General features: G+C 37.0%; 1 protein-coding gene across 1 annotated transcript in view; it reads left to right on the top strand.

The window, feature by feature from the left end:
- Positions 1-20,349, top strand: part of auts2 (AUTS2, activator of transcription and developmental regulator) — a 68,651-nt gene extending 48,302 nt beyond the window's left edge. The window contains exons 8-16 of the mRNA XM_031896219.1: positions 1,457-1,552; positions 3,641-3,712; positions 7,593-7,622; positions 8,805-8,876; positions 12,535-12,685; positions 14,909-14,986; positions 15,888-15,971; positions 16,377-16,590; positions 17,497-20,349. Of these exons, the coding sequence (XP_031752079.1) occupies positions 1,457-1,552; positions 3,641-3,712; positions 7,593-7,622; positions 8,805-8,876; positions 12,535-12,685; positions 14,909-14,986; positions 15,888-15,971; positions 16,377-16,590; positions 17,497-18,727 (2,028 nt within the window). The 3' untranslated portion in view covers positions 18,728-20,349. The remainder of the gene's footprint in view (positions 1-1,456; positions 1,553-3,640; positions 3,713-7,592; positions 7,623-8,804; positions 8,877-12,534; positions 12,686-14,908; positions 14,987-15,887; positions 15,972-16,376; positions 16,591-17,496) is intronic.
- Positions 20,350-20,598: the final 249 nt, after the last annotated feature.

Raw genomic sequence — 20,598 nt, 5'->3', positions numbered from 1 at the left:
GCTCCCAGTAAAGCACATGAACTCAGCTTGAATCTCAGAATCAACTCTCCTTGTGACCATTACTGTGTTTTTGCTTAGCTTGAAGATTTTATTATGTTCTAGTGAGAGAAGCTGGGGGACCGGTAATTCATTACAGAGGATTGCATGAAAACTACATGTTACCTTATATGATGAGGGTTTCTGAAAAGAAGCAATAGAGTCCCTTGTTTCTTCCCATTTTTTGTGGTGTTGCAACATTGGAAAAGGGAGCCCAGAACTACCATGTCGGGATAGGGGATACTGGCTCCCCTCTACCAGAGCACACAGCGCCTTGCCTGATCTGTACCAAGGAAAGTGCAGCTCTTAATCACAAACATTTTTTTATATGGTGTTTAAAAGGGACACAGTTTTTGCACCTGGAATTAGAAAAAGAGCCCTGCTGACATTTTGTTACAGTAGCATAATGAATTTGGAGACTTGATACAAAAGGTTCACAGCTGGCTTTTTTCTTATATAGCCAATTATGTTTTGCTTTAAATCGATCAATGTTACTTGCCTATGCTACCTCTACAAGATTTCTCTGCAGCCAGGCAATACTGTTGCTGGGAGACCATTTTAAATTTTATACCATTTGGTGCTTTAGATATAATTATGACTAGTTGTACTGAGCTTTTTTATTAAGAAGAATCGGGCATAGTTTTAGAGGAGTGTTGGGGCAGCCTCATTATGTCCACAAATTCTTTGACATGACATAATTTATAATCAGCCCCATTCAGCCCATGCAGGGTAGACACTGTACTGCCATACAGAGAATCATCCTATCAATCACATATCCATTTCCTGTGAAGGAAGATAATACAGCTTGAATACATTGGCATACCTTTCCCAGTGTTTCCTGAGAGTGAGACCGCAAAACTACTTCCGCAGATTAAATGGCCCTTAGATTAGCATTAACAGTGACAGAAAAACCTCTAAAGTAGACTAATGAAGTCATAATTGTGCATATTCTTTAATTTCTTACCAAACACCATTAAACCTTTAACAAAGTAATTGAGTTTTAATGGAGTGAAATCCTGGCTCTCTTAAAGCTTTATTTTTTAATTAGCTTGCTATTTCCCTTGGTATTATTTGGCTTAACATCCACTCTCTTTTGATGTACGCTAAATTCTGAAAGCCACTTAGGCAATAAGACCAAGTTAATAATTCATATTTACAAAATCACCTTTTATTTTAGAATAATGGAATTCATCAAGGGTATCATTTCTGTCCTAATTGATGTTGAAAGTTTTCCTGTTTACATATACATGAATCCAGCTTCATTTCTGTGAATGCACAATCCCCGAATTTGATATGCATCAGTGTTTGCTTGCTATTATTCTGCGCTTTTGTATCTTGTGTACCAATTATGTTTTTAGGAGATTCTTCTTTAGGCTCAGATACAATTTTCTTACTGTTTGTTTTTTTTATTTTGTTGCAGTTATTTCACTCATATCCTCCAGCTGTTTCTGGAATTCCTCCCATGATTCCTCCAACTGGTCCATTCGGCTCACTTCAAGGGGCCTTTCAGCCTAAGGTGAGTAAATACTGGATTTACATTATGCTAACTTCTTTTTATATCAATAGCAGTATTGGGGAGCTCAACCCTCTGTTAACTTACCCAAGCGGGTATCAGGTGCAAATACTGGAAGAACCTCAACTTGCATGGGAGTCAATATCCAACAGCAAAAAAATCCAGTAGCACGCTGAAGATGCAAGCCGTGAAAAAAATGTGTTTTATTTGCCCAAGTACATATAAACAAGCAAAGAGCAACGTTTCGGGCCCCTCCGGACCCTTTCTCAAGCTGGGAAAGGGTTTGAGAAAGGGTCCGGAGGGGCCCGAAACGTTGCTCTTTGCTTGTTTATATGTACTTGGGCAAATAAAACACATTTTCACACCTTCTTTTTATATGACATTAGCAATAGATTTACAGTAACCCTGCAAACTTTGCTCCAAGTCTAGTAACCCATAGCAACCAACTAGTAGGTTGCATAACATGGTCTTAGATATTTACTTTTGAATCAGATTGTTTGGTGTGGGTTACTGACCTTGCACAAAATATTTAACTTTCACTCCATTACAACCATATAATAATGGTATAAAACATTATGACTTTCCATTTCAGATTAAGCATGAATATGCATACAGTTATGGCCTTTTTTAATCAGGATCTGGAAGCAGTTAACTTGTTTATATTCAAAACACAGATATTTCATTACTCGTGCCCATTAACTATACATGTGAGTGAAAGACAAGAAATGACCAAAGGTTTAGGAGTAGGAGATTAAAAATAAATTCCACTGAGACTCAATAACTGTGTGTTACATAACTGATTTAGTTACTGTCTCACCATTGTTGCCCTAATGAAAGAACCTTTACAGACGTTGTCTTTCTTCTTTCAGTGGTGTTCAATACATTTTTAAACATCCTCTCTTGTTTTTACTTCAACTATACCTCCCATTCCTGTTTGTTATCTTTCTTCCATGCCATCTTAACATGAATGACTATTTATTAAAAGACATTCATGCATATTCTAAAAGCTTCTTGTCTGAATGGTCAGGCATTCTTCTGTGGAAATGGTTTTGCCTTTTAAAATATTTATAACTCTTCTTTTGTGCCATATAGATTTTTTTTTTAACTTCGCAAACAATGTTTTTTTTTTCTTATACACTACTACTATATTTTTTATTTTGTTTTCAGAAAAAAGGAAGCTTTTTTTTGTGGCTCTACCCATAACTGAATCTTTTTAAGTCACTTTACTAGTTCTCTCTATGTAATATTTTTAAAATAGGTATAATTGTTAACAGTTTTGAAATACTACATTAGACTGTTTGCTAATTGGCCAACAATGGCAGCCAATGTTCAGTTTTGTCTGTAGGCTACAGTAATTATGAAAATATGCATATATATATATATATACACAAAACAGTGGTACAGAAGAGAGCTTGGTCATTTTCTGTATCTATTAAGGTAGAGATTGGCAGTCATGTAAACCATAGTTTAATTTGCAATTAGTAAGAAAACAAAATGGACTGGCCTGCACATAAGGAATATGCTGCAATAGTGCTGAGTTTGCAATGTGTGCATAATTGGCAGTGTATTGCAGCATTCAGTCTCAGGAGACACATCAGTTCAATGGATAACTTTGTGGTCCTGCTAAGAATCCATTTGAAATTCCATCTGTGTTAGGGATGGGAGCTTTTCTCATTATCAGTATGCCCAGAGGAATATTTTTTGTCTAGGACATTCAGCCTATTGACACTTGAAATAAAGGATTGTACATCTACACTGCTGTTTAACCTTAAGAGCGGTAATATAAAACTTACAGCAACCTACTAAATAGATAACCAGGGCTTTCAGTTACAACTTAAAAGGTTGACAAAAGGGTGAACAGAGAAACAATTCATGTTAATATTGCCCCTCATTTCTACTGCCAAAACTGATAATGTTTAGCTTCACTTATCAAAGAAAGTCACGGGCCATTAGGCCCCAAGTGCATGAATATGAAAAAAGGAACTGTCAGGAAAGGGCTATATCAAGGAATAAAGATGAAGAGACATAAGGTAGCATGTGGGGGGAGTATTTGTCTTTTCTATTTAACGTCAATTGTTGTCTCATTCTTAGACTTCCAATCCTATTGATGTCGCAGGCAGACCTGGAACTGTCCCACATACTCTCCTGCAAAAGGACCCCAGGGTAAGCAAAAGGCAGAGATTCACAGCAGAATGTCACCATTATGTCAACATGTTTATTATGAGGGAGATGTGTCCTTGTAAAAAGAAGTCAATCATCCTAACACCTTGTGCTGCCTTATTGTCCTTTTCTGATGCTTCTATCTGACAAGCACTTGGTGCTAGTGTTTTATATATATATATATATATATATATATATATATATATATATATATACACAAAACTAAATTAATAAGTGGGGCCTTAAGAATTTTTGGAGACTTTTAACTAAATACCATTTTACAATACCATTTGTTTATTCAAGATTACTCTTATGGTAGGACCAAGACCTAAGGGGCATTTACTAATGGTCGTGGAGTGTTTTTTCCCCAATTCATATTTTTTGGCACAAAAAAAAACCCCTTAATTTTTTCACCATTTGTTATGCGTCAAAACTGCAACAAATCCAAAAGTAAAAATACGCCAACTAAAATCTGTCAAGGTCATGTAGAAGTCAGTGGCAGCAGTCCTTTTTCAGTTGGCTCATTTTTTTTTGCTTCATGCTTTTTTGGGTTTTTGATGTGTTTATCTGTGCGACAAAATGAAAAATAAGCGTGTTTTTAATTCAAGTTTTTGTTTTTTTTTGTTTTTTTTTAAAGGCTGTTTAAATATTTTTTTTTTTCATAAAAGGCTGTTTATTAGAGAAAACGAGTTTATTTGTGGTGTCAAAAACCTCTAAAACAACTAAAATGAGAGTTTAATAAACGGGCCTCTAATTCTCATAACATATATATGTATGTAATAAAATTCAGAAAGTATTTATATGTGTGTGTGTATGTATATATATATATATATATATATATATATAATATATATATATATGAAATAAAAAAAATATATATATATATGCAAAGCAAAAACAATTATGGTTTGCAAAGGTTATCAAAGTCAGAATAGAGTGGTGGAATATATAATTAATATAATACAGTAACAGAAAGGGTTAAAACTGAGATTTTTTTTTTCTATGGCTTAAGTGGCTTATCTATGCAATAGTTGGACTTTGGGCAGTTTGGAACTGAATTAATCTGTGGACAAATCATCCCTGTCTTTTTTAAGTAGCAAGACTTCTAGCCAAAAATGGTGAAATGTGTAGGGTACCCTTATGCTAAGTAATATTATATATTTTTTTTCTTGCCACAATGAAAGGCTCTTTGATTGCTGATACTATTCAGAAGTACCATATTTTCCTTATAAAGCGGAAGCTAGTTTAATGGAAACGTAGCAGGCTGTTGTAGACATATTAAATAGATTTTGAATAGGCTGTGAATTTCATTGGATTAATGGTGCCACAGAGATTCAGCAGATGGGACAATTGGCCTGATCTGTTAAGAATCAAGCAGATAATTTTCACATATCTAATTACTGCCCATCAGTATCAGCTCTGTAACAGGAGTGATTAGTGTAATGTGTCTTACAGAATTTGAGTCCTTTAGGTCTTTGACAAAAGCAGATAGATGATAACAATCTCTGTTTTTTTTTGTTTTTTTTTTCACAAAATGCAAACCTTATCATTTGAAAGGTTTAGATTTAATTGCTCCTGTGATACTGAATACAAAGTTGGTGGATATATCTCAGTAAGCAATCAGGGAACTAAAGCAATGTTCTCCATTCCCTATGCAAACAGCCCTGACCTAAGTAAAATCTGTTGATTTTAATTTCCTTTCAATGGAGAATATACCTCATTAAGATCCTTAGATCGACAAATGTGAAATAATTGAAGATTGCAAATATCAGTAGGGTTAACACTACTGTATTTAGTATGCAAAAAGAAAACTCTGTCTAGATATCCCAAAATATTGTTTGTCTGGTATTGGCCCACTCTGTGTGTTGCTTTCTGACACACGCAATAATCCCCTGTGGTGCATGAGTGGAAAGAGTTTGTGCATGAAATGCAGTATTTGTTGTTGTTGTAACGATACAGGCCTGAATTCCCAAAGCTGCTGTATTATTGAGTGTGCTGATGAAATATTGATGTAATTGGTGGACTGGAGGCTCTTGATTTTCAAGCCTGAGCTGTGCAAACAAGGCCATGCTTTGAAAGCCTTTAACTTTATGCACATTAAAAATAAAATATACAGATATACATTTTCCCCCTATAGATAATTTTTTTTACTAAACTGAGTGAAAAAAATACATAAGATTTTTTTTTTCTTAAAGGAAATGTAACACTAAATTTTTTTAAGTAAAAAAGCTATTCTACCCTGCACCAATAACTGCCCTGTCCTGCAAACCACTTAGTATTTTAAATGCTTTAATAGAAAATACCTGCTAAAACTTAGCTTCCTGTCAATTGAACTACGTTGATACGGCGAAGGAAGGAGCTGTATCCACTATGCGACGATCGATTGATCGAGCCTAGCCTGACTCCTTCCTATACAGAAAGAAGGCTAGGCTCGATCGATCGTCGCATAGTGGATACAGCTCCTTCCTTCGCCATATCGCTGTAGTTCAATTGACAGGAAGCCAAGTTTTAGCAGGTATTTTCTATTAAAGCATTTGAAATACTAAGTGGTTTGCAGGATAGGGCAGTTATTGGTGCAGGGTAGAATAACTTTTTTACTTAAAAAATTCTAGTGTTACTTTTCCTTTAAACAAATGTATCCATTTTTAAATAAAATAAATTATTATATATATGTATATGTAGGAAGAAGCATGTGGAGAGTGTAATTGTGAAGACACACAGAGTTACTAGTAGCAGCTACTTGTCACAGCTACTAAAATAGACAATGCTGACCATGGTCTCTATGTGTGTTTTAGCAGAGCCAGTTCTTGGTATTGTCTATGGCAGGGTATTTTCTGGCAGTTACTAGCCATGAAAAAGTAGCTACTACTAGTAGCTCTGTGTATCTTCACCCTAATAGCCTGTTGTGTCTGACACAGGTGGGGTAAGAGGTTAGCAGAGCATAGTGATGAGTAAATTAATATGAAATGACTGATTTGGAACAGAAGAATAACAATTGCAATGGGCATTTAAACTTAGAAAGTAGAAGAGAGATGTACAAAACAGGATAACAAGAGACATGTCCAGACAAAAATAAATCAAATTCATGCTTATGTTAGTATATTCTAAATATTCCATAAAAACATTTTTGTTTTGCATGTTAATAGATATTTATAATATTGCTGTTGATGCAGCCAAATAGTTCTAAAAATGTCATTCCAATATTATTATTATTTTTTTTATTTTTTGCTTCACTCCCTGGACTTTTTGTTGCATGTTTGCAGCCAACTAATTAGCATTTTGCCTTGAACAAGCCAGCCTTGTCTTGTCTGATGCGTAGAACAGTTGATGCCCATTAAAATAATTTTTCAGTATCAAAACAGCAGCTGGCAAATGCTGGCAATGTTGCATTGCCATTTTAGTCCATGCCAAAACTTTCCACTTAGTGTTTTAGAAGCAACTGGCACTGTTTAGGAAAACAAATAGATGGATGAAAATTAGGAGGGGAAGTTTTCTAAAAGGAAAGGGCAAGGTGTAGTCCAGGCACCGTTATTTGCAGTTAGGAGACAATGGGTGTTGAATTCGGAGGCAGAGGTCTTATGTTGGGCTCTTCTATGTTTTAAAATAAACTGGGCAACATTGGTAGAAGGATGCTTTCAGAAACGTCAAGATATTTTGCTACATGCTCTATAGGTTGTCACATTTAATGGGGAATTGTCACAAGAGGCGCTGAGATTGGCTCTTACTCTATGCAATTTGACTAATTATTCTCTCAAAGGTCTTCATTTAAAAGTAAAATCCCAACATTTTAATTTCTCTTCATTATGAACCAATAACCATTTGTTAATTAAAGCAATTGTCTGAGTGACAGGCATGTAACCAAGTTGTCATTTTCTCTTCACAGTTGACAGATCCTTTCAGACCCATGTTGCGGGTGAGTATTTTTTTATTAACAAATCTTGGCATATCAGAGGGAAAAAAATAGAGAAGCTCAGAACACCCAGTAGTACGCATCAGTGATGGTAGTAATATTTAATATCAAGGCAATTTTTTTTTTGCATTAAAGGGTTCATGGCTGTTTTCTTGCACTTCTACACAACAGGCATATATCACTGTTTGCCTTTAGCTGACTATGATAAAACTGCATCTGGGGAAGGGGAAGCTGTGTTATGTAAGTTAAAGATACAATGTAAATTTGCAGATTACAGCAGTATAAAACATTTGATTCATGTTCATGTCACAACCAAAGGACAGCCTGTGTATGCCTGTCATACAGTATCCATCCGCTTACAGGCTGTTTGGTCAGTTATTGTATGTGGTTGGCCACCTTAACTCTTTATACTCAGAGTGATGCACAATGTAGGGACAGGTAGGGGATGGAAGGGAAGGATTTATGTGTCCCCCTCCACCTGCCCCTTTTGAATCTAGCAAGGCTTAGTGCAGAAAGAGCACAGAGGCCTGTGGCTATTTGCACAATGCCCCACTCAGTGAGCAAGTGCAAAAAAAAGGCAGATCGTGGCCTTGTTTTGCACTTTGAAGACTGCTTGGGGCATTGTAAATAAGCCCTTGGTTATATTATTTATAAATGTGCTTATTTAACACTTTAACATTAAAAGATTGCTTAGCAATATTTTGTACGGGGGAAGAGCTGCTTTTCCACAGGCACATACTGTGCGTCAGGTTGACATACAGCTAAAAATAAAACAGAACCCTCAGTAATTTGATCTGACAAAGTATGTTATTTTTATTTAAAATGTCTGAATGCGTTAAGTGTACACAGCAGTCTCCTGAGTGCATTCATTTATGTGTGCTTTGTACAGACTAAAAACCAATTTAATTTGCCTAAACTAGGGACCTTCAACTTGAGGCTCCACAGCTGTTGTCAATTTGCCATTCCCATTCACTGACTGCCAGGGGATGCTGGGGTTTTTAGTTTAGCCACAGGTCAGACTTCCTAGACCTAAATATTTATTAGTAAACTTGTTTAGCCTTTCTGCTGTAGGTCTGTTCAACACAAGCACTTTGATTTCTTGTTTTATTCCTTTTTCTGTTATTTATTTTTCACAGTGATGGATCTCTGATATCTTTATTTACTGTTACACTTTTTCTCCTTCAGAAACCTGGAAAATGGTGTGCCATGCATGTTCATATCGCCTGGCAAATATATCATCACCAACAAAAAGTAAAGGTCAGTGTTAAATTAGTCTAAACTTTTGGTTGTAAGGATTGATTCCTATCCATTTTCTTCCTTATATACATGGTTTAGTGGACATTTCTTATCATAATGCATTACATAATGGCCTTCCATTGCTGACTGATGCTTTGTCACTAAGAAATTACTTACAAAAGTAAGGTTCAGGATTCAGGCTTTTTTGTGCTAATTTGGCACATGAGAGGCCCGCAACTTAATTATGTCTCAAGCTTACTCAAATGCACTATATATATATGTTGCAATATATTCAAGTCAGCCCCACTTTAGATTTAGATTTTTATATTTACTTTTCCGGTCACGAGTGAGGACTGCATTTAAGGGAGCAGCAGGGACATTTAATAAGTGTACCAATAGGAAGTAATTCCTGCTTTGACTCATCCCCACTTTAATCTGATTCATTAAGAAATAATTATACATGTTATACAGGGCCTGATAAGAGTATACAAGAAGGAGCTGGCTACTCCTGTATAAACTATAACAAGAACAGGCTCTCCTGTTTTCTAGAGCTATTCTTGTCCTATTCTGAAGTATTATTTTATTTTTTTTCAGCCATCACAACATATGTAAGTGGCAGTTCACTACAGGGTTTGAATGCTAACAGCCTTGTTGTAGACCTGAACTCAATGTTGTTACACAATGATTGCTAAGTCTTGCAGAGGTGAGATGGCATTAGTTAAGATACCCCTGGGAAATGCATGGTGAATAGTCCTGCAGCCTGCCAGTAGGTGATAATTCTCAGTGGGAAAACACAGCCAGCTAGCATTATTCCCTGCTGATATTCAATTATCTGTATGGCCACATAAGGATAAATTTTGTGCCCAATTCTTGGGGTATATCAGGCAAGTCAGATCATTGGGCCCCCAGCTCAGTGATTGGATCCCATGCGGGGTCCATACAACTCTATTGTGGGAGGACCATATCCATAGCCCAGTCCAATCCTCACTTAACAGGATTTTCCAGCCAAAGACATATGAGCCTTAATACTTTTAAGGCAAGAGAACCCTGGAATTACCACAAGCCTGCATGTGGCAATAGTACCAGGGTTCCACTAGTGCATTGTATCAGTAGGCACAACTGATTTGAGGAAAACATAGGCCATTGCCATTCTGAAGATGTTGGCCCAACTTGTGAGTGACTCACAAAATGCACAAACTAATTACCATGTGTATAAGTATATTTGTATAAGTTTAAATTTTGTATAATTCAAAGGAAGCAACTAAATTCTATATTGTTGTTTTAGCCCAGTTTTTCAATCTTAGGAACGTACCTGTATTGTGTTTAATTTGCTCCTACTCTGGGAAATTGTATTGCTTTATGTTCCATCACACAGCAATGCAAAGCTTGAAGCTGCTTTATTGTAGTGAAGAGGATTTTCCCTGGGAGACCATGGTTACCCAATTGAGAAAAACTATTAAAAAACTGTTAATCCACACAGGAGTAAATAGACTCAATTTACCACTATCATGTATTCCCCAAAGTGATAGAGTCAAGACATCTAAGTTTAGTCATTAAAATAAACACAGTTTTTCAAATGACTCCTAGCTATTTGTGGTGCTTTATACTTAATATCACTGGGAGTTGTATTTGTGTCTGAGCAGTGCCTCATATAGGACAACTAAAGCTCAACAAATAATTAGTAATGCTAGTCCTTGTGTTGGGGTTTTTGTATTGGTCACATGAGCATAGGTTCTACCAATATATACAATATATATAATATATATATATATATATATATATCGATCATGGGAAGCCAGCACTCACGTAAAAAATGGTATATTTCGCCTGGGTGCAGTTACTGCAAGAGTTCATATAAGAGTTATAACCAAGGTTCAGGAACTGCTCACACAGGTCTTAAATAACTTTAAATCAATTTATTAAAGGTGAATAGACAACTAACGTTTCGGCTGACACACCAGCCTTTGACAAAGTTAGTTGTCTGTTCACCTTTAATAAATTGATTTAAAGTTACTTAAGACCTGTGTGAGCGGTTCCTGAACCTTGTTTATAACTTATATATTTATATATATATATATATATATATATAGTGCCGCACACACAGGGGCTTTAAAAAAGAACAAAAAATCTTTATTAATCCAACGTTTCGAACACTAAATGTGTTCTTCTTCAGGGTCAAACCTTCTTATATATCTTATATATATATATATACTAAACAGAAGCTAAACATACTTGGTGTAGAACCTCATACCATCATATTATGGTTTTAGTTTCATTGCTTAAATTAAGGTAGCTTTGCCATAATGTAGATGTATTAGTAAGCAGTTAAACATTATTAATAATTAAACTGATCATTTCCCCTCTGCTGCCATGGATGTCGGTTTTTCTTTCCTCTTTGTTCACTTTAACCTAGCTGCACTAAATTCACAATAATACAGTCCCATACAGTAATTTGTACATGTGTTGGATTTTAAGATACCTGGTATGCATTGTATTTTTTAAAGGAAGTCCACCAAATGGCTTCATCAGGGTAAGAATGGATTATTGACCTTACTGATCCATATACAAACACAGCTGAGTGAGACTAAGGGCTCTGGCACACGGGAAGATTAGTCGCCCGCGGCAAAACTCCCTGTTCGCGGGCGACTAATCTCCCCGAGTTGCCTACACCTGCGAACATGTAAGTCGCCGGCGGGATGGCAGACGCCGTGGCGCGATTTTGCGCAAATCGCCGAAAAAGACTCGCAAGTCTCCTGAAATCGCCCTGCCGCATCTGCCATCCCGCCGGCGACTTACATGTTCGCCGGTGGGATGGCAGGGGTAGGCAACTCGGGGAGATTAGTCGCCCGTGAACAGGGAGTTTTGCTGCGGGCGACTAATCTCCCCGTGTGCCAGAGCCCTAAAGGTGGTCATACACAAACAGATAAAAGCTGTAAATGGACAGCAGAAATGCCCATATTTAGGCTCTATTAAGCTGAACATGCATGTCTAGATGGGGCCATTTAGAGTGATAGCAACCTGGGCAGATAGTTGTAAAATTTAGTTACAAATGCTGATAGTTTGGTGAATGTTCATTTAATGGTTAATTTAACAAATTGATAATAATAGGCCTTAGAAAATCATTGACTGGATTTAACAGAATGTTTGGGATCTGCTTGATTCCTACCAGGCACTAATAGGACATTTGTTTGTTTGGACCCCAATGCGTGGGCAGGTGGTGAACCGTTTGGTCAAATGTTGGCTAACTTGGTTAACTATATGCACTTGGTATCACAGTCTTTTAAATTGAGTGTCTCAAAATCTGTGAGTAAATGTATGAACGCTTTATGAACTACACAACCATAAAATCCAACAAATCTATTTTTGTTTTAATGATAAAGATGAATTGATAATTCATGAGCTGATAAGCTTGTTGGTGTATGTTCATGTATACATTTCTACCTTTTTATTTTCCTGTATGCTTTCTCTACACACCAAATTGCTCAATTAATAATATTACAGTGTTGTCACTTCTGATAACATCAGATATTCTGAAAAAATGTATTTTCAATTATAGCATACACAGAGATCAGTTCTGCAATTCCAAGGTGTGAATGTGGCATTTTGCATGGTCTATAAAGTCTCTTCTTTCTTGTGTGTCACAAGGGAATTTTCAGTTTGTTCATGCTTTCCATTTTAGAAGCAGATGCAGACAGACCCACACAAGCTGGATTTTGGCCTGAAGCCGGAGTTTTTGAGCAGGCCTCCGGGCCCCAGCCTCTTTGGTGCGATTCATCCCCATCCACATCCCCACGACTTGGCACGCCCTTCAACGCTCTTCTCTGCTGCTGGTGGGTAGAAATAATCTTGTTGAAATCATTGTGCCTAATAGGGACTGAACGCCTTGAAACCCAAGATTCTTACTAGCGGATCAGATTCCCAACTACAGACCGGTTACCAACCTCTTGGTGCTCATCAGTGTAGTGTAGGGTTTTCTGATTAGCTTAGGTAGAGCCAGGGGTGTGGATCCACAGATAAATCAAAAGAGTAGAGGAGACCACCTCATTTTCATGTATGAAAATAAACACAAGGAATTATGGGGACTAGTCCCATTGAGGAGAAACATAAAATACATAAAAATCCTCTCGTCATTTCTTTATATCCTTTATCATCTGGTAACATACCCTCTACTGGTCCTTATCCTTGTGTTTTACTATTTCTCTTCTCCTCCATATTGTAAGTGGTTTGGTGCAGAGATGCCATAAATTCCTGGCACATCTGTTTTTAAACACTTTTGTGTTATTTGTCTTGCTGACGTCTTTGCGAAGCCCTATGTACAATACAAAACACTATGGTAATACATAATTACATCTGTTTCAGTGGAGCACAGGCTTCTATCCATTCTGATTCTGAATGCAGATATTCTGGTTTATACTTAAATAGGCAATAAACACCAATGTTCAACATGAGCTATGTGCATGCCTTATTATTTTACCTTTACTCTCTCCCCATTTCTGTATTCAAATAATGGGGTATAAAAGAACAAGGAAACTCAGATTGATTGTAAGATACCCAATGTATTAGCCCCCTTCCCAGTGAATCTAATTGCTAAGTTTTTTTCTTGGGCCAGTTTCCCTTTAAGTGAAAAAAAATTCACTGATCTGAGGAAAAAAATTAACGCAATGCCATAATTTTTTTACGTTTTTCCCTCTAAGACATAAACTTGCACATGTGCATTAGGGTACATTTTTTACTGTACTTGTGCACAAAGAATCAAAGTCTGTACTAGGGAGGCCTGGGAATTTTAAGTAAGATGGCATCACAGTGCTTATGATTCCTGGGGCTGTGCATATTGACATCCCCTTAATGAATTCTGGTTTCCTTGTCCTTTAAAGGAGAAGGAAAGGCTAAGTCACTTGGGGGTGCCCAAGGTAAAAGGTAAGCTATTTAAAAGGTAAGCTATTTAAGTCACTTGGGGGTGCCTAATATTTTTGCACCCCCAAGTGACTTAGGCTTTCCTTCTCCTGTAATGGGGCATTATTCACCCTTGTTCAACCAAGGGCGGGCCAAGCCACCTTACCCCTGCACCTCCCCCCACCCTTTTGCGTGTTCCATCAAGCGGGGGGGTGTAAAATGGGTAGCCAGTGCAAAATAAAAAATACTTGTAATATAGTTAGTTAGGCAAAAATGGAATCTATAAAAGCTGGAGTGAGCAGATGTTTAACATAATAGCCAGAATACTACTTCCTGCTTTCAGCTCTCTAAGCTCTTAGTTAGTCAGTAAATTTAGGGGGGGGGCACATGGGACATAACTGTTCATTTAGTTTGTGAGCCCGCAGGTCAGATTCAAATGCAAACTAACTGAGCAGTTATGGCCCATAACTGAAAGCAGGAAGTAGAGTTCTGGCCATTTCATTTTACATTTTTGCCTAACTAACTGTATTGAAAACATTTATTATTTTGCAGTCTATCTATTTTGCTCATTTTTATTTTTACACTGAACTGTTCCTTTAACATTAGCTTCTCAACAACAGTCTAGAGCCCACTGAGCATGTGCAGTTCCACTGGCACTCACTCACTTCCTTTTCTGTCATATTATAATTGCTTTGAAGAACCACAATGGTAGGTTAAAGTGAATGTTTAAATTATTGTACAGGTATGGGACCTGTTATCCAGAATTCCCGGGACCCGGGGGTTTTCCGGATAAAGAATCTTTCTATAATCTGGATCTCTATAACTTAAGTCTGCTAAAAATCATTTAAATACTGAATAAACCCAATAGGCTTGTTTTGCCTCCAGTAAGGATTAATTATATCTTAGTTGGGATCAAGTACAATGTTCTGTTTTATTATTACAGAGAATAAGGAAATTATTTTTTAAAAATTAGAATTATTTGTTTATAATGGAGTCTATGGGAGATGGCCTCTCCGTAATTTGGGACTTTCTGGATAAGGGGTTTCCAGATAAGGGATCCCATACCTGTACTTTTATTTTAACTGTTCACTGCAAAGGTTTAATGAGCAAAACTGTGATTACTATTGTTTTTGTTAATATCTGCATTTGTCCTGTTGTAGGTGGCACACACCCTGCAGCGGCTCCATTTGGTCCACCACCTCATCACAGCAATTTCCTTAACCCATCAGCTCACCTTGGTAAGTTTTTTTTTTATGCTAAGGAATGTGATACCTTGAAAAAGTTTAAGATGGAAATAACCAAGTTTAATAATTGCATAATTCTTTTGTTTTTTTTTAAATTATTTTATTCATTCTATGTCGTAAGAATCAATTAAGAAAGTAATGCATGACATAGGTCCTTACACTATTAGGAGGAAAAGGATACAGTCTACACTGATGTAGAAGTACCCTCATACCAGCACTGTAGTTTCTGGTTTTCTCATGATTTGTGTGTGGGCTATCCAGGCCTGGATTTCTGGGCAGACCTCAAAGAGGGAGGGAGGAACAAGCGGGAAGGGGTTTGAGCAGGGGAAGCGAGTGCGGGAGGGGGGGACAGGGGGTGCCAGCGAAGCGCTAAGGGCAGGGGAAGCAAAATGGCCCTGGGGCTATTGTGTTGTCTCCTCTCACAAAAGATTATAATATGACTTATACAGGAAACTAATCAATTTAAATGATTAGTAGTAATTATTCTTTTAATTTGACATGCCACTTTCTGCTTTAGGACCAGGAGATGTTCTTTTTTAATGTAATCTCTTCGCTATCAGTTCCTATAATTTGTTTCATAAACAAACCCCACTGTTTCATCTCATATGCATTAGTTTTAAACTTTATGTAATATATATTCATGACCAGAATCACAATGCCTGCAGAGTCAAAGTGTATTTCATTTTTAAAAATTATGGTGAGATTTTGATTTAGGGAATATATACGCTTTTCGTTGAATGGTGTTCTGGAAGAGTAAAAGCAAGTGTCTAAACTGCCTCATGTTTATGGCAAGAAAAGTATGCTTGGGTTAGTCTAGTAAAACATTTTTCCCCATGGTTAAGACAATGCTGTTTTAATATCTACATGGATCTTTTTCTTTTATTTTTCTCAATAGAACAATTTAACCGACCATCCACATTTAGCGGTCTTGCTGCTGTTGGTGGAAGTGCCTTTGGTGGACTAGGAAACCCATCAGTTAGTGAGTATAATCTTTTCATCTTTCATAAATATATGGACTATACACATTAACCTATACTGGTGTATAATGCCATCTAACAGAAAGGAAGCAAATTAGCAGCTTCACATTATATGAATAATTGCAAATATACAAAACCTGCATTTGCACAATGAGTGAATGATCATTGCATGGTTCCTGTCAGATGTGTGGCAGATTTGGTCCTGGTGATTGCACTGCTGCTTTATTTAGAAACTTGTTGGCCTTACTCTCTACTGGTTTATAAATATGTGAATCATTTCACACCAGTTCTTTAATTCAAAGTATAAAAGTCATATGCTTCTTACACTATAAACATAAGGTGTCCTTATAATGTTAGCACTGCCAGAAAAAGCAAGCTTTTGTCTAATTATGTATTGTTTCTTATAGCATCCAACTCAATGTTTAGCCATAAGGAAGGGCCTAACATGCAGAGCTTTAACAACCCTCACGAACCATGGAATCGGTTGCATCGAACTCCACCTTCATTCCCTACTCCACCACCATGGCTTAAACCTGGGGAGTCTGAAAGAAGTTCCTCTGTAGCATCCCATGAACGAGATGCAGACAAACGAGAGACAGCAACTAAGGATGATAAAGAAAGGTGTGTAAGGTACTGTCCCAAAGCTTTTCTTACTTAAAATGTATTTTGTTTATTTAATTTAGTGAAATGAAATAAAAACTTTCTTAAAATAGACTATTTGGCTGAATATTTAATGTTTTCTCATTGCTATCAGCAGAGATTTATTATTATCTATAAATCCACATTTTACATATTAAAAAAACACCGTTCTGTTTATTAGACATCATGAAAGCCCCATTCCTTTACCCAGGACCATACTGTTGGGCAGGCCTGGACTGGGATTGAACATAGGCCCTGGAATTTCAAGTACACAGAGGCCCAAACAGACCCCCCCCCCCATCAGCCCACGAAATAGTGACTGTCTATGGCATTTCACAGCAGCCTCTCTGACATTTGCTGACTCCACAGATTGCCAGGCCCTGCTGTAGGGGGTAGCTCAAGCAAGGTTGGGGAAGGCAATGAACTGTTTACTTCCAGTTTCAGAGAGAGAAGAAGCAAAATGTGTTATCTATATGAGACTATATTTATACCTCCATGATGTTAAAGAATTAGGAAATCTTGTTGAATACCATTACCTTTGTATGCATGTGGGGAAAATGTGTAATATTTCTGTATATTGCATTGTATATTGTATTTAACAGTTCAACTCTGCAAAAGTACAGAAATCTGTGATTTACTCAGTAATGTCATTTAGTTGACATAAATCAGTTAACAGTTTAATGCACACTGACAACTACAGGACAGTAATCCCCACCAGTGCAATCAGTACTATAGGGAGCAAGTCTGACTGATCTGTGCAGCTGCTTTGTACACCAAACCACTTTGATTTTCATAATGCCAGTGGCGGATGATGTTTTTAGCTATTCTAATTCTAACATGATTTCTTTAAATATTTTACTAATATATCATGTGTTTTATCTTTCCTAGGGAAAATGTTGAGAAGAGACACTCAAGTCATCCTTCGCCTGCACCTATTAATCAGGTGAACTCTACAGGACATAACCGCAGTTTATCTGAGCAAAACAGAAATAATTTAAACAATGATGTGCGAGAGAAAGAAAAGCCGAAGGAAAGAGAAAGAGAGCACTCTGACTCGTGGAAAGAAGCAAGTATAGAGGAACACAAAACAAAGGACAACCATATTTTAGAGAAAGACAATCTTGTTCATGAAAGTAGAACAATAGATGAAGCAAAACAGTTAAATAGGGTACCTTCACCTTATGTCAGACCACCTACAATGGAAAATACTAGACCTAACAGTAATTCTAATCGAGAGACTGAGAGAAAGACTGAGACATATGATAATCAAAAGAAAAGCAATGATGTGAAAGTAAAGGAAGAACGAAAAGAAGAGCATGATATAGTTGTCCCTGATGGATCTCAAATTCATAGGACCTCTGAACAGCCTCCACCAATATCTACATCAAATGTCCATCCAAGTCATTTAGCATCTCTGCCCATGGCTATGGGAGTAGCTGGAATGCATCCAATGAACAGCATTGGGGGTTTAGATAGGACTCGCATGATGACCCCTTTTATGGGAATAAGTCCTATACCTGGTGGGGAAAGGTTTCCATACCCATCCTTTCATTGGGATCCTATGCGAGATCCATTGAGAGACCCCTATAGAGGCCTTGATATTCATAGGAGGGATCCACTGGGAAGAGACTTTTTACTGAGAAATGATCCACTTCACCGTTTAACTGCGCCCCGCTTGTATGAAGCTGAGAGGTCATTCAGGGACAGAGAGCCTCATGATTACAATCATCACCATCATCATCTTGCTGTTGATCCACGTAGGGAGCATGAGCGTGTAAGCCATTTGGAAGAAAGAGAGCGATTACATATGCTTCGAGAGGACTATGAACATGCCCGTCTTCATGCAGTTCACCCAGCTGCTTTGGATGGTCATCTTCCTCATCCAAGCTTAATAACTCCTGGACTTCCTAGTATGCACTATGCCAGGGTCAGTCCTACCACAGGACATCAAAATGGAATCCTAAATAAGACTCCCCCAACAGCAGCATTAAGTGCACCACCACCACTTATTTCTACTTTGGGAGGAAGACCAGGCTCTCCCAGAAGGACTACTCCCTTATCCACAGAGATCAGAGACAGACCACCTTCGCACACACTCAAAGACATTGAAGCACGATAGAGACAGAATAAAATGACTTGACAAAAATAAATGGACAAATAACTCGATTAAGCAGCAAAGAGCTTAATATTTGATCATTGTAAAAATGTAAAGTCTACAAGAGCAATGATTTTCAATCTTTTGTATATTATATGTGGAAGACTTTCAGATCTTTTAGCAATTTCAGATGTTTGTTTCTTTGTTTTATTTTGTTAATGTAAAGCATTGGGTTGGAACAGAGAGAAATAATTCATTTCAACCATTGGACTTATTGGACAATATTAAAAGGAAATGTAAATATATATAAATATATAAAAAAGGAGATTTGCTTCATTGGGTAATGGATCATATATGCAAAAGGGTAGAATGAAAGCTTTACTGTGTATAGTTGTAAATAGACTTGAAATAATGAAATAATGTATTACAAAAATACTGTACTTAAACTCTTCAGTCTGCAACCTTACTCTTCAAACACAGACTGCATATACTGTGTTTCCTATATTGTTAGAGACAACTTAACCCCTCAACTATGCAATTATTATAGAGGCTTATCACAAAAAGCCTTTCAAACACAAAAAGGAGCATTTAAAACATATACACATAAGCTGAAGTCAAATTTTCCACAAGAAAATCATAAAGCGTAACAATGTTTTTTTCTGTCATCTGTTATGGATTATAGTCACAACCCGAAATACTGGTTATAAACTAGAGTGTTTGCACCTCCCATAATTAAAAACACAATAGTTTTTATTCTCCTACAGATACCAGAATGATCTTAGGTATTCACTATATAGAGTCACAGGAAATGGGAGATGACAGGGTCTTGCTATTACCAAATTCTTGAATGGTAAGGCACATTTTTGACCTGTAGCACTACTGCAGTACAGTGCATTAGCAGCAAGGTTGCTGCTAGTGAAAGCCATCCTGGACACTTGCAGTCAGTGTCTCTCTTTTCCTAATCCATAACTGAGACTAGTGTTCCATGTCAACAGGAGTTGAGGATCATAGCTGCTGTTGAGCTCTAATTGCAGATATTAACAATGTTGGAAGTATTAGTCAACAGCAGATGGATATCTGTCAGATGCCCGTTCCTGCTCTGTGGAACTAGGGAAGATTTGACTTTATCTGAAGAAGAATGCCATTAACATTTGGTTTCCTGGGCTGTAAAATATATGTATTAAATAAACATAGTCCATTGGTCTTCTAGTGTATTAAAGTGATATCTTAAGTTGTTATCCTGTTTTGGAAAAAAAATTAATACATCTCCCAACAGTTGTTTCTAATAAGCAGAGATCTATTTTAGTAGTCAACTGAAGGATTAGTTGTGAGCTTCAGATTTTGTGAACTCCAGATGTTGTGCAGTGTTTTTTTAAGGAACAAACCCTCCCAAAAGATTATGTACACTGGAACAGTAGTGGTAGCTTTCAGTATTGTAAAGAGATTGTTATATACAAACCTTTTTGCTGTTTATCCTGTATGTAATAAATTCCTTTCTAGAACATATGTAAAGAGGAAAAAAAAGGTAACCGAAAAGGAAAAAAAAAAAATAAATGAAGAGACTCGATCTTCAGCATGTTCCTCATCAGCGAAGACTTGTGTTATGTAAATTGTGCCATGTTATTAAAAAATGTGAACTAAACTTCCAGGTGCTTCTTTGTGTGGAGTGCCCAACTTTATTTAAAAATGGACTACAATGTCCATAGCACCACTGATTTGGCCTCCCTAACTGATTTATTCATTCTGCAGTTGAGGAGGTGTTTTGACTTTCATAGTACTTCCTCAGAAGCCCATGGTGGTCAAAGTGCTTGAGGTCCAATAGATCTTATAGCTTGCCAAATAAGAGAGTTATTTGTTTAGATCAGTGCTAACATTGCCAAGCTTGTCAAACCCTT

This window comes from Xenopus tropicalis, chromosome 2, assembly GCF_000004195.4.
Source record: "Xenopus tropicalis strain Nigerian chromosome 2, UCB_Xtro_10.0, whole genome shotgun sequence".
Taxonomy (NCBI): Eukaryota; Metazoa; Chordata; class Amphibia; order Anura; family Pipidae; genus Xenopus; species Xenopus tropicalis.
The sequence above is the reverse complement of the archived record's forward strand: the minus strand, read 5'-3'. Positions and strand labels throughout refer to the sequence as shown.